The 14,937-nt window shown below is 46.7% G+C and overlaps 1 protein-coding gene across 2 annotated transcripts; it reads right to left on the bottom strand.

Moving 5' to 3' along the window:
* Positions 1-2,285: 2,285 nt before the first annotated feature.
* On the bottom strand, positions 2,286-13,087 carry LOC136950572 (vesicular glutamate transporter 1-like). Of its 2 annotated transcripts, none has more exons than XM_067244988.1 (13): positions 13,026-13,087; positions 7,431-7,683; positions 7,002-7,120; positions 6,666-6,780; positions 6,338-6,425; positions 5,879-5,965; positions 5,488-5,627; positions 5,119-5,268; positions 4,694-4,826; positions 4,057-4,167; positions 3,544-3,671; positions 2,996-3,065; positions 2,286-2,569 (listed from the first exon to the last, which is right to left on the bottom strand). In XM_067244988.1, the coding sequence occupies exons 1-13, from the start codon at positions 13,085-13,087 to the stop codon at positions 2,286-2,288; spliced, it is 1,740 nt and encodes a 579-aa protein (XP_067101089.1). The 2 variants fall into 2 exon arrangements, with proteins under 2 accessions (XP_067101089.1, XP_067101090.1); XM_067244989.1 differs by having other exon boundaries at positions 5,494-5,627.
* Between the last annotated feature and the right edge of the window lie 1,850 nt (positions 13,088-14,937).

The following is a 14,937-nucleotide window of genomic DNA, read 5'->3' as shown; positions in this document are numbered from 1 at the left end:
TCTGAAAAAGAAACAAACATAAACAACACAACAACAACAGCAACAACAGTAAAAACCCTAACAGTTCATATTTAGTATTTTTTCTAGTGTGAAAGAGACCCCTTAAATAGTTTACTGGATCTCCATTTGAACAACCCACACTTTCTTGCCAAAGTAAGACAGTAGTCTCACCCAAGACAAGAGAGATTCAACATTCAACTCTGACGTCAACTAAACACATACATATTTCCAGTAAAGTTCAGATGTATTTACAGTGTAACCCCCCCCCCCCCAAAAAAAAAAAGATCAGTGACACAAACGATTAATCTTGTATTGCTTCTTTTTTTTGACTAAGAGTGAGCGAAAACAAAAATATACTGATCATCGACAGATATCTCCTGCCTGACATCACTTCAGTACTTTGTTGTAGTTCATCTTTGAAAAAAGGGTGTTGGGGAGAGAGAGAGCTCTACCCCATCTGGAGGCTGGGGACTCATGATGAACCTCCATTGTGATAAACATTGCCTATGGTGTGATATTGCTTCATGCACTGTTTTATCTACCTGGTGTTCCACCCTGCCCAAGTTCAGTGTCAGGAATATTAATCTATCAAGCATTGCACAGTCAGTCGGTGAACAAGTTTAAGAAAGCTTTTTTGCTTGCGGCCGGCCCACAAGGAGACAAAAACATCACACGCCATTGTGCTACAAAGTTTGTCTGCTAGCATGTTGTGCTAGCTACCTATTCAACAGGTTCTTGTGGTGTGATCTTTGCCGCAACCTTGCCTCATTGTTATTCCTTAGTCACTGGGACAGTGTGCACAGGCTGGTGTGTGTGTGTGTGTGTGTGAGGGGGTTTGGCTTCTTGGTGGCAGCTGCCTCGGTCCGAAGGGACAGAGACTGGCACTACGTCAAACGTGACTGGCAATAATAACGATGACAATCTGCAGACATCACCAAGCCTCTGTGACCTCGCTCTCAAAAACACTGGAGGGAAAGTCTACGCTGGACATCTTGCGCATGAAAGAGTAACCTCTACAGAGAAGAACTATCTGTTTTGTTTCTTCATGGAACGGTAAATGACCTCCTCTGGAATCACCTCCAAACCGTCAAATGTTACGTGAGGTTTTGGGGTCATGTCAGGGAAACACATTATGTCCAGTACCAGAAGGCTATAAAACGGGTTAAGTCTTCAACCAAAGTACACTTCACAGTAGTTGTGGATGCAGCACTTGGGCGGTGACGTTGGTGATGGTGGTGACTGTCTTTGGTATTTGGTATTACTTGCTCAACTGTACATCTAGCTGGTCTCCCACTGTCCTGTACAAGTGCTGCCCTTGTGTTACTGTACAAGGCCTTCAATTCCCATGTTACCCGGGCAGACAGTTTGCAATCCTAATACAATTGCTTGACATTGAGAAGCCTGACGAAACACTTGTGTTCTACAACAGGGTTGCGAGACCATACTGTCACAGCTTAAAGAGTACATTATTTCTATTGTGTGCCTATGCATGAGTAACTTCAGAGTGGCTGAATCTCTCTGTATGAGCAAACCAATACTACAGAACTTAATACTTTAATGTATTGGCACGAGTTAGATGCTTTGTCTTAACAGTGTGAACATTATGTTGATTAAATTCGCAATTTCACTCACTCGGATTTCAGAAACGAGGTCTGACGTGCCAAACATGGCCAATAGGTTGCACATCCACAAGTAGTTTTAAAAACATCACAATAAAAACAAGCCTAAATAATAACTGTACTGTTAAATAAAAATTTGAAATGATACAATCATTTAACTGCTGGACAGTACATTGTGTATAATAAGCACACTCTTAAAGAAAGCAACCAAACTAGGCCTAAAACCAACTCCTGCTCAAGTAGAGAAGTTGCACCAGTGTCACCAAATAGGCTTTGGAGCCCTAAAATACTCCTAATGAGTCTGTCTGTCATACCAGGGACACAAATGCTGACATGCAAACACACGCACACACACCCATGCAACACTCACACACACACACATACACTCACACACCCAAGCAACACTCACTCACACATACACACACACACACTCTTTTTCGGATACAGCTCAGACTCTTTCCGTGTCCATACAATGGTCACACCTGTCATATCGCAGACACGACTCTTTGATTCGACTCGCTGACCAGCCTTTCTCTCGCACACCCCATCCAGCCATCCACCTTTCCTCTTCCTCACACTCTCCTGTCGAAACCTTTTCTCTAAACGCGTCTATCCGTCTCTGCCTCACCGCTCCACTCCTCCCAGTACAATCCCCATCCGGCTGCCCTACGAGAGGTCCCTGTCGTCCTCCCCTCCGTACAGGTAGCTGTTCGTTCCGGTCGGTTGGACGTACTCCTCTGTCTTGTCCCAGTCCGACACCCAGCCTCCCCCTCCTCCTCCTCCTCCTCCTCCTCCGTTAGGATCTGTAGCCCCGTAGCCTCCTCCTCCGCTGGTACGATACAACTCCTCGGTCTCGTCCGCTAGCTCATCCTCCCCCAGGATTCCACACTTCTCATCGCTGAGGTTCTCCGGCTCAGCCCAGGCTTGCTTCTCCCCAGAGGCGAAGAGTCCTGGAGGCAGAGACAACGTCAGCCGCTCTGACCCTTCCAGGCCGTGCTCCTTTTGACTTGAGCTTACCCCGGTCGTACTCTCATGTTATTATAAATGTAAATGCATAAAAAAAGCTAAATAAGTAATATCCTGTAAAACAAACTACGTAAATATAAATATAGAAAATGTACATCTTGCCATGAAACATGGATGTTTTTGCTAGTAAATGTCGTTGAAACTATGGCATTTCATGGTCAGTCTGGAGGTTAAGTGAGTTCGCAACTAAACACTGGAATAAGAAATTAGGAAAGGAGCCAGCTGATAAAATGTATCATAAATACGCTAAATACTTTCATAAACATTTATCCTTATTGTCATTTTTAGGCCATAACACTGCAAGAGATCAGAAAGAGGGATACAAATGAACGTTATGAAGGGATACAGACCATAGAATATAACACCTCCATAATGAACGAGTGAAGCAATGAGAAAGACATACTGCCACTCTTCCCGCGTCTAGGGCGAGAGAGAGGGAGAGACGGAAAGGAAAAAAGAGAGGAGAGGAGAGAAAGAGTGATCATTAGAGGGAGGGGAAAAGGTGAGTGTGAAAGGAATGGGTCAAAAGGGAGAAAACATGGCAGAGTGAAAGATACAGTGCAGTTTGAAAAGAGTGAGTGAGGTCATCAAGGAGATTCGGTGTCGGGATGAATCATGTAAGTGTTCATGAACGCTAATCCTTAAAAAAAAGCACAGTACATACTGTGTTTTGACAGGGCAAATAATCAATCAATTATACATGATAAAATGCACAAACTTGCAGTCGCTAGGTAAATACGAGCATGCGTTGGAAGTGTTTTGCGACTCGAACTGTGTGTTTCACGTAAGGAGTAGACGGCGTTTCTGTTTGTCCAGGCTCCACTAAGTGTAGCGCTTCGGTCCGCGACACTGCAGGATAAAGGAGGTGGCCACAACTCGCGCCGGAGTCAGCTTCTACCTTGTGTTTGGTCATGGCGCCGACGATAAGGGGGCACACCATTCCAGAGAGCGTCCCCACACCATTGGAGATGCCCATGAGGATGCTGGCATATCGAGGAGCTATGTCCAGATGGTTCACGTTGAAACCTAAAACAGGGCAGAGGAGACATGCTGCAGTCAGTACAGCATTCAAAACGACTTTCTGCTCAAACAATACGCGTGTGTTTCAACAGATTCATTCAGTGGAAGTTCAACCCCATACACAAAGAGCTGAGTCAATCTTTCTAATTAGGATTGGGAGGGAGGGAGGGTTGGGGGGGGGGGGGGCACAGTACGTTAGAGGGGCACCAGGGATCCCCCAGCCTGGGTGCTGAGGAGGATAATCCTGGTTTAGAGGGGCTGCTGGTGCAGGGAGCTCTTTTTGATCTGTGAGGGGCTATACCTCGGAGGGGCGTGTCTTGAGAAGAGAACAGGGGTAACGAGCCTTTAGAGATCAGGAAAGGGTGAGAGGCAGAGTCTAGGCACGTCTCACCTGAGATGGCGAATCCACTGAAGCCGACAGCCAGGACGAGGAAGGTGATGGCCACGACCTTGGTGTGGGAGAACCCCACCACGAGCAAGAAGGTGGCCTCCATCCCGAAGCCTGCCGCCGCCGGTGAGGAACAGAGGAAGACAGTGACCAAACCAAACAAAGACCCAACCGAACCTTTCCCCCTTCATTTGAGCATCAGCAGTTGGACCTAAAGTTGGCTTCACATGCTACAAGCAAATCCCCTCAGTGAGACGGTGCGCACCCACGTTTCTGATTCCGCTCACTCCTCTATCGATTCCTGCGCAGGTCAGAAATAGTCTACTTGATGAGTCATCAGATGCGGCACGCAGGGATCTCTTTCTCACACAGTGGATTTAAGAGTACCTCACCATCTGGCTGAGAAGCTTCCCAGCACACTGTCAGATAGTACACTTAGACTAAGACTCTATGAATACCAATGGAGAACTGGTACTGAACTGAACGCCTGTTAGGACCCCGACATATAAAAAGCTCTCAACAAATAAAAACTAATTCAAGACTGCTTCCTACTGTTCCTGCTCCTAGCCTTCTCCAATTCTGTCCCTCCTTCTCCTTCCTTTCCACATCTCCTTCTCCTCCACCTCTCCTCCTTTCTCACCTCCACAGTTCATCATCTTGCGGACGTTGGTGGTGGACATGATGTTGTTACTGCGCAGGTAGTCGGCCAGCTGGCCGCCGATGGGCACGATGATGGTCATAACGAGATGGGGGAGGGCGGACACCAGGCCCACCTGGGGGGAGGGGAGGGGGATAGAGGGGAGGAGGGGAGGGGGATCAACAGAGAGGGTAGGGTGGAAGTAGGTGGAGGAACAGGGAGGCAGATGATGATGGGCAAGGGAGGGAGAGAAGTTACGATTGGGAGTCAAATGGGGAGTAAAGCAAAGGGTAGAAGAAGATAGATTTATGTTTTAATAACAGGGTAACAACCGTGGTATAATCATATCTCCTTAAACTATACAATTTTTATACTCTGGAGTAAACGGAAATACTTGTATACATTGGCAATTCCTAGATTGTTCTTACCTTGCTGATCTCAAATCCAAAGACCTCCTCAAAGTATGCAGGTTGGCTGATGAGGAGCAGGTAGAAGGTCCAGCTTCTGCAGAAGTTGGCCACGATGATGGCGTACACCGGCATGGAGGTGAAGAAGGCTCTCCAAGGTGTGTTGAATTTCTGGGAATTGTACAAAAAAAGGAGAAGATACATTTATGAAAACTGATTACAGGCACAGAGGCACAGAAAGGTCGAATGACTTTAAATTAAAGATAGCCTAGGCCTCAAGAGGCCTCACATGTATTGAAAGCAAGAAAGAAAGAAAGAAAGAAAGAAAGAAAGAAAGAAAGAAAGAAAGAAAGAAAGAGAGATGGCGGTTAGTGGAGAGGATTTACTAACGGTCACAGGGACAGAGTTGTTAATCGACCCAATGGCCTCTTCGATGTAAGTCTTCTCTTCCTCTGTGATGGTGGGGTGCGCCGCGGGACTCTCGTACGACACCAGGATCCAGAAGCAATACCAGAGGATCCCAAAGGTACCTGGGGGGGGGGGGGTGACAACATATGTATTTCTTTCTTTTCGTCATTTACTTTACATTACGAGCTCACAATGGGTGGTGTATTTCAATATTTCACCATCCTCTTTTTCAGCATCACTCATCCACACATCGCAATCTCCACCTTGCGTTTTCAAGATACATCGCCAGGAGTCGAATAACAGACACGCAGCAGAGTGTGTACTTCCGCAGTAATTGCATCCATAGGGAACATCCAGAACCAGCCGTCCTTACCGTACACGTAGAACACGGAGGACCACCCCGAGTACTGAACCAGCACCCCAGCCAGAGGCATGGCGATCACAGCCCCAGCATAGGAGCCTGGAGAGACAGGGAGACATCAGGGTGCTATAGAGGAGCTGGTACTGTGGGTCCTGACTAGCATATCTATAGAGCTACAGAGGGAACTGAATCCCTTCGACATGGAGGTGGAAAATGGCTTGCTCCCTCCCCCATAATAGAAGCCTGTTCCAGGGTCAAGACCTGAAGTGCAGTTCCCCCACCGCTGGGCCTTGCCATTAGTATGATAAGTCCCCTGGACATCCCATTACATTATTAACATTAGTTGTGCAAATAAGATTAGACAGGGGAGGCAGTTACCACGGAATGTACACAACTAGAATATACAGGATGACCTGGTTAACTCATGGCTACGGAAACCATGAGGAGGCAGGAAGGTTCATAGGGCCTCACCACAAAAGGCCGTTGTTGCCAATCGACTTCTCTCGAGCGGAGGCGCCCATTTGGCCCAGATTCCATGGCAGGCCGGGTACGAAACCCCCTGCAGGAGAGACGCAGTAACACCAGGAAGGGATGTCAAACAGGGGGCTGCCCGAATTTACTCAACATAACTTAAAGGGTGGATAAACTATGGGGTCATCCAGTGTGTATGAAATTCAGCAGAACGAGTTGGCACAGTGTCAACTCCGGATAAAGTACACAACCAGATGTCAGCAAACTACAAGTGTGAACAAGGGGATGGGGGGGGGGGGGGGGGGGTCGAGGGAAGGTAGCCAAGCACCTCCACGAGTCCTTGACATATCCTGACAAGGATAACACAGCCAAAGTGAACCCGTGCCGCAGAGGGGATCAGCATATTCAGAGTTGAGGTGGCCACAATGGCAAAGCCAAACACTCTGGAGGGACAGAGAGAAAGAGGACAGCGAGAGAGAGAGAGAGAGAGAGAGAGAGAGAGAGAGAGAGAGAGGAGGCAGAGAGAGAGAGAGAGAGAGAGAGAGAGAGAGGAGGCAGAGAGAGTGTGGGGGAGAATGGGAAAATTAAAGGAAGTGAAAAGCACCAGCAATAAGACTTGTATTCTAAACCAAATAGGCTTCATAAACCTTAAATGGGAACTGACCTGTTTGCTGCAAACTTCTGACAGATGAACCCTCCCGGGATCTGGGTTACTATGTACCCCCAGAAGAAGGACCCATGGATCATTCCGACTGTTTCGGGGTCCCAGTCGAACTGAGCTTTCTGTGTACAGATGGACAGAGGGAGAGAGAGAGAATCAGTAAGCCTCGCTAGCAACCCAGGGTGACCGATCCGTCACCCATTGACATAGAACAACATACAGCACCTCAACCCCTTTACAACCCTTTCACCTGACCACCCCAACCCCAACCCACCCACCCCCCTCCCAAACCCCTTCTCCATCCTCCAACTCCTTTTCCCCCTTTTGTGCTCCCTCCGCCCCCTCCCTCCGCCCCCCTCCCACCTCCCCCCCTCCCTCCGCCCCCTCCCCCATCCCTCTGCCCCCTCCCCCCTCAAAAGGGGCATCACTCACCACTAGCACCGCCTTGTTGTCCCGGTAGACCGTGTGGTTGTTGACCATGCTGACGATGGCCACGCCCAAGTTGCAGCGAATGCCGAAGGAGATGCAGAAGCCCAGCCCGGAGAGGATGGCGATGATGTAGCGGCGGGGCAGGCCGAAGCAGGTGCAGTCCACCACGGGGAGCTCCTTCTCCTCCACCAGCTCGGGGCGGCCCTCGGCGGACAGCTCGATGGTCTCGCCATTCTCCTGTCGCTTCTCTAGGACCCTGAGGGGAGAAAGGGGAGCCGGGTGGGTGGGAGGGAGGGAGGGAGGACGGGAGGAAGGACGGGAGGGAGGGAGGGAGGACGTGAGGGAGGGAGGACGGGAGGGAGGGAGGACGGGAGTGAGGGAGGACGGGAGGGAGGGTGGGTGGGAGGACGGGAGGGAGGGAGGACGGGAGGGAGGGTGGGTGGGAGGACGGGAGGGAGGGAGGGAGGACGGGAGGGAGGTGGGAGGACGGGAGGGAGGGAGGACGGGAGGGAGGAAGGGAGGGGGCGGAAGATTGGGCAGGGTCACAAGTCATCATTTATTTAGTTTGCGGCGCTGTCAGATGGAGTTGGATGACAAGGGTCCCTGGGATGTGTTGAGATGTCGAGATTTGTTTCTGCATCTGTGGGCTTTTGAGTTGAATACCTGTCATGAGACGCAATCTTGAAGGTGTGAATAATAATATATTTGTGGGATTTGATGTCACACGTTGTTATAATCGGAGGTAAATTGTTTACGTGGGCATATAGTGTGCATAAATCTACTTAGTAAATTAAACAGAGAGGCATTTATGCAACGAGTATGCAGTCTCCAAATGGAGTGTCAGTGATGAATGTCTTTCTCTCCATTGTCTGGTACATCAGCAAATAGAAACCACTACACAATTCCCATGTGGAACAATTAGGCATCTCTGAACCTAGAAATGCTCCTCCAGTCAAACTCCCCAAAACAATGTCCGCTACCTCCGAGACTCGTCAGAATAACCTTGACATGTTGGGGGTTGTTGTGTTTCTGCTGACACGACCTGCCTGACAGACTTGGCAGGCAGGGGGCAATACAGTAGGCCTCAACCACACGATGATTACGGCTACTTGTCTCCTCCAGGCGGATTCTCAAGGCTGCTTTCTCTATTACCTGTCTGCCTCAGCTCTCCTCTCCTCTGCTCTCCTCTCTTCTTCTCTCCCCTCTTCTCCTTTTCTCTCCTCTTTTTTTCCCCTCCTCCTCTCTCTCAGCCCTCCTCTTTTCTCCTCTATCCTCTCTACTCCTCAACTCGTACATTTTCTCCTCTCCCCTCCTCTCCTCTTTCATCCGGCCTCAATGAACAGCCATGCTAACGACGGGCACCAAGCAACCTCCTGTCTGGAAAACATCAAATATGTATCCACCGCTGGCACCTCATCCATTAACCATGAGATCGGGCTCAGCCCAGCACACGGCCTAGCTTGAGTTCACAAACCCAGCAGCACTTCAGCTGAGCTGGGGCTTGAGGCACTGTGGTTGACATATCCCAGTACACTTGAATAATACAATTGATCTAATTATTTAAAAGTGTATGTCTTTATTTAGAGTATAGTCTTTCGTAGTGCCATAGTTATGGATATTTGAACAAACTGTATATTTGTTATGGGCAGTGCAAACATATTTTTTCGAAGAACCTCACGAAAACAGAAGAAGGGGTTTGAAATGGGACGTTTCCAGATTCCCATCAAGTGGATAGTTTGACTTTCAGTTAAATTGCTAAATTGATGCACAGTTTTGGAACAACCGACAATCACTGCGCTGCAGGCAGCCACATACCCCCGCACCCCCCCCCCCCCCCTCTCCCAGTTTCTCATCCTTTCACTCAGTCACGCCAGGCATTTGAGACACAGTGTAGGAAGAAGTGGGCAGATTTAACAGCTGATGAGGAGGAAAAGTTTGCGAGACAATAGGGAAAATGTTAAATGAAAAGGGGCTCATCAGAAATCCAATATCAGCACATTTTTGTAGGGCTGTATACTGTCAAAAGTAAGAACATCTCCCTTCTCTCAATCGTACACTGCATTAAATAGTAAAACCACCTAATTCAAATAAGAGTAAAAAGGAGAACAATTCGCAAGTATCATACTCTAAAACTGTATTTGACGGTTTGATCACCGTGACCTTCCTAAGCAGCAGCTGGGTGGGGTGTGTGATGTCGTAGAGCAGTCCAACACCACACATACTATACCAGGTGATTCATTGTGGTGTCATTGTCTGGTACAAACTTAGTGTCCTTTCAACTATGCACCATGGTAAAACCAGTAACTGTCAACGAGCAAACTATGGTCCCCCCACACATGTGGCAAAGCAAACCCAGGACAACTCAGCGTGCTTCCAGTATAGCACAATTCAGTTAACACATGACCAGGTTCCAGCATTTCTTTTTCACATTGATCAAGTATTAATGACTTTCACTGATGCTGAATAATTAATATCTCTCTCCCCGCCTATTTTTGTCTTTCGGGGCCTCTCCGTTCTTCCTGTCTCTCGCTCATCTTTCATCTTATCTTCACCCCTGTCTTTTCTATTTCCATTCTCCTTGCATCTCACACCTGGCTCGCACCACTTATTTTTTCTTGACACGTCCTCCCTTTTGGACACCTGAGGATTCCTCCCCTCTCACGAATCAGACCAATGTAGCAGGCCTATCATATCTCGCTCTTCCTTGACGTCAATCCCGTCTGTCCTCAGTAACCATCTGCTAACTTTCATTTTTTTGTATCCGTTTGTCAACTGTAAACTGCTCTCTAGCCGACTACCCGGTTGCCTTCGTCTGACCTATGGTTCTGACCCTACCGTGAAGTACATCCTTCTTAATCCTTAGCCGTTTACCTCTCTTTCTGTCGCTCTAAGCACGATCAAGTCACTTCCACGCTTTCAGACAACACCCGCGGCATTTGGAGTATAGACCTGAGGATCTATATGTACAACATTCTAGTCAACCAAAAGTCTGAATCCCACATGTCCGGCCCACAGCTAGAGCCGCAGGTTCACACTCAAGTTTAATCTTTCTGATTCATTCGTCAAGAGACGAGCATGAAGACAGTTGAGTAACCCGGTTCAGAGTTCAACCAAAAAACTTAGTAGTACAGCTGAACTAAGGAAGTAAAACAACACTCTGTATCTATCTTGTTGTCCACTCAGCGTTAAGGCCAGGCAGGGCTTCGTTTTCAAGATGTTTTAAATCAAATGAGCCTGACCCACTGGAATGAGCTAGCTTCAACCTTCAGACCCAGGTTGTAAAAGTAACCAATACATGTAGTAGGATGAGCACATGTTCAGCCATTCTGTGAGAAAGCAAGAATCAGAAAGGAATAGGTTACTATTAAAGATATTCTGATCAGTTGTGTTTTGAATGTGTGTGTAATGATATGCGTTTGTGTGGGAGTCAGGTGGTTCTGAGCGGTTAGGGAAGCGGGCTAGTAATCTGAAGGTTGCCAGTTCGATTCCCCGGCTGTGCAAAATGACGTTGTGTCCTTGGGCAAGGCACTTCACCCTACTTGCCTCGGGGGAGAATGTCCCTGTATTTACTGTAAGTCGCTCTGGATAAGAGCGTCTGCTAAATGACTAAATGTAATGTAAATGTGTATGTGTGTGGCAGACTGCACACTGCTAGTTTAAAACATATTTGAATGTATAAATTGAGCCTAAAGCTTTTCTGGGGCATACAGTTAAAAGAGTTTTCCTTGTGAGATGCAAAATGAGATTCAGGTTACTCTTTAATTACTAGGCTGTTACTAGGCTAGGGGCACAACTCACCCATTCACTACTTATCAACTCTGGAATGACATTTGATTCAACATAATATCTGTCAAACTTAAATATTATCAATATTGACTGCTTCAAAAAACTTTAAAGGCGGCCATGTCCATGATTTCACGAGACACGATACACCTAACCCTAGCTCGTGAGGGTCGGCGCCTTACGCCACAGTAGGAAGGAGGGGAGGAGACACCTTAGCTCACGTGCGGTGGAAATAAAGTGTTACCAACGGACACTATCACGTCGTTAGTGTAATCCAGCAAGTAAATGCACCGGAAGTGCGGTGGGGGTTCGATAACGAGTGGTAGACCTGAGGAGCTGAGCAACCTGCAGCATAGGGTATCCGTGGTTACTTACCGAGAGTGCAGAGAGTGAGAGAGAGGGAGAGAGAGAGAGAGGAGAGAGAGAGAGGGAGGAGAGGGGAGAGAGTGGAGAGAGAGAGATGAGAGAGAGAGAGAGAGAGAGAGAGAAGAGAGAGAGAGAGGAGAGATGAGAGAGAGAGAGAGGAGAGAGAGAGAGAGCGAGAGAGAGAGAGAGAGAGAGAGAGAGAGAGTGGGGTATAGGGATTTACGTGGACGACAGCTTGGACAGGGAGAATGCTATTTTGGGAGAGGATTTACGTGTTTAGACGCTCCTTCAAATCCCAAGAGGCGCAACTCCTAGCACACCGATATCAATCGGTGTTTATTTTTATCAAGTGATCAGAGTTGCTCTTTTACATAGTTCAGGCTTCAGAGTGGCCTGCCAGTCAACACATCAAATTACGCAGTGACGAATCATTTGACGTCTGCAATGTCAAAAGAGTTTAACTGCCAACAAATGTCCAACTATGATTTTATCAGTGACATTGTTTCAAAACTATTTCGTCCATGATTCATAGACATAGTTCCTTTTAATAAATGATATAAATTCTACATTGTTTATACGACCGACAATCCAAGGCCCAAGAATATATCACGGTTTGCTACTGCAATGTCCGATAATGCAGGGCTTCATTAACCAGCTTTATACACCAGCCACAACCACAGAGACATAATGAGACCTGGGCCTTGAGGCTACATCTCAATCCCAATGATTTTGGAACACAGCACAGGTGAGTTCGGGGCAAATCTTAATCTGGAATTAAAATCTGCACCTTTGTGAAATCTTAGATGTAAAGCATATCACAGCAGTTGAGATGCACGAGACTGGACAAACTAACTGCCTGAAGTTATTTATGAAAGTGACAACATAAATGACAATGTAAAGTGAATGCATTTACATATCCACACTGTCATCATCGCATTCCACGAATGCCTTCGATTTGGAAAAGTAAACCCCCTTCAACTCGAGTAAAAAATGGAAGACAATCTGTCTAATAGTCTTGAGTGGGCTGCGGACAGGCCTATGTGCCCTTTAGACTGTATGCGCAAAGATAGTCCGCAGCATGTTAAGCTATCATTCATGAAACGTAAAGCTCTGAATAGTATACTTAGAAACAGATGTTACTCCAGGTCATTTAACCCCGTTACTAATCCAACCTTATGGGCATCTTGATCTTGTCTTAATAAGTGCCAATTAGAATACTTTTAATTGAAAACGTCTCAAATGTTATTGTACAAAAGTCACAAATAACCTATTAACTTTTTAAATAATTTGAACGATATTTATAGGCAGATGTAGCAAAGCGAAAAGACATGTAAAAAAAGAGGAAGAAAATAGGTGGCTCATACCGGAATGTCATGCCATTATGAACATCAAACATACATTCAAACATAGTAATTCAACAGTATGAAAACAATAATTTGTTTCACTTACTTGTTTATTTTACCGAGGGTCCTAGCAGCGACGATCTTAAACCTATCTGGCCGGACCTCCATCCTCGCGACTCCAGGCTCCTACCGATTTGCTATCCGTGCGCACTCCCGCTTGAGCGCGCAGCACTCTTCCCTATCACCTTCTCCCTCCGCCCTTAACCTCTTATTAACACACCATTAAATTCGTTTCGCTTTAACAAAAGGTTGTTAAACCTGTTTGTCTGTTTGAGACAGCAGTACTTTATTGTCTTAAATGGGATGTTAAAACAAACTTGACTACATTTTACGCGCTACATTGTCAATTAAAGTGCATTTCGGCATGTCAAAGCCTCGTTACCTTTCGCTAAGGATGTATCTTTACTGCTCACTAAAAATGATATATGATAAGATTGTGTTGCAAAAAAGGTCAACTGAATGGCCAAGCAGTGTCCGGCCGATGGGACGCTCTCCATGGAACTGAAACCAGATTATTGGTTAATCTGTGTGTGTAGTGAAATGTCGTGCCACTTCCTTCCCCGCAGTCCGTGGATGGATTTAAGATGCTATTCTCGTACTGGACCCCACTACACAAATACTAAATGAAAATAATCAGATTAGTCTATAATAAAACCTGCAGTTTTTATAAAGAAAGGTGGAGAAAGTTGTCGCCTCTACCGCTGCAATTTCGATAGAAACAGGCTATGAAACGCATAACATTCTAAATCGGCCTAGCTGTTCGCTGCTGTACTACCTGGTTTAATACTTAATAGTATTTCCATTAATGATAGGAATAAAGACAAGCAAATGTACTTTTCACACCAGTAAACATTATTTGAATGTTAGGATTGATTATAGCAACAAAATAAATCGTGAAATACGTTCATGTTTGTTGTTTATTATTTGTGTACATGTGTATCAATAACTTCCTCCACCAAATAGTGTAGAACTGTAAAGATTAACAATCAGTTTTAATGAGTTTTTACGTAATTAGACTAATGGTGTACGGACAAAGTTTTCACTGACTGGCTTTGAGGTGTGAAATCAGACACAGCTCCTCTCCAGATCCCGAGCAGATATGGTTCTGAGATGGTAGGATGAGAGGAAGAGGGGAGGGTAGGGAACGAGGGAGGGAGGAGGGGACAGGCTGGGCGGGACATTGATGATGGAGGGGGTATCAGAGATGGAGGCTGTACTAGCTCCCCACATCTTTTTGTTGTCTCTATCCATCACTCCAGAGCCTTGGAAATAGACTGGCGCTGCTTCAGGGGAGTCAGGGGTTAAGTCTGGCGTGAGAGAGAGACAGGGAGAGAGAGAGAGAGAGAGAGAGAGAGAGAGAGAGAGAGAGAGAGTGAGAGACAGGGAGAGAGAGAGAGACAGGGAGAGAGAGAGAGACGGAGAGAGCGAGAAGAATAGAGCAAAAGATAGAGAGAGACAGAGAGAAAGAGGGAGAGAGAGGAAGACAGAAAGTGAGCGAGAGGGGGAAGAGAGAGGGAGACAGAGGGAGAGAGAGGAAGAGACACAAAAAGAGGAGGGGAGAAAGACAAAGGATGACAACAATAAAATATCTGCACAAACTGCCATTGGTTACATCTTTCATAACATGCCAAAAGCTAAATTCTGATTGAATTTACTTGATTGAATCATTAAGTCAGATAGAGCAGGAGTCTGCGTTACCTGTGTCATCCTGTAGAGGGGTGTGAAGGTACTGGCTCTTGGGGTAGAAGTTGCTGTAGATGCAGTACATCACAGCCATCAGTGTAACAGTACCCCCAGCAGCAGCTATAAATATTGCTAGTTTTTCATTGTCCTTCACTTCAGAGCCGTCTGTGGAGAGAGAGGCACATGGGCGGCTGCTCAAGATGTGCTGACTGGATGTAGATCGGTGTGTGGCCATGCATCCATTACCCAGTGTTTGCCATGATGGTGACATATAT

The sequence above is a fragment of the Osmerus mordax genome, chromosome 10 (genome assembly GCF_038355195.1).
Source record: "Osmerus mordax isolate fOsmMor3 chromosome 10, fOsmMor3.pri, whole genome shotgun sequence".
Taxonomy (NCBI): domain Eukaryota; kingdom Metazoa; phylum Chordata; class Actinopteri; order Osmeriformes; family Osmeridae; genus Osmerus; species Osmerus mordax.
Note: the sequence above shows the minus strand (reverse complement) of the source record. Positions and strands in the feature narration are given on the sequence as shown.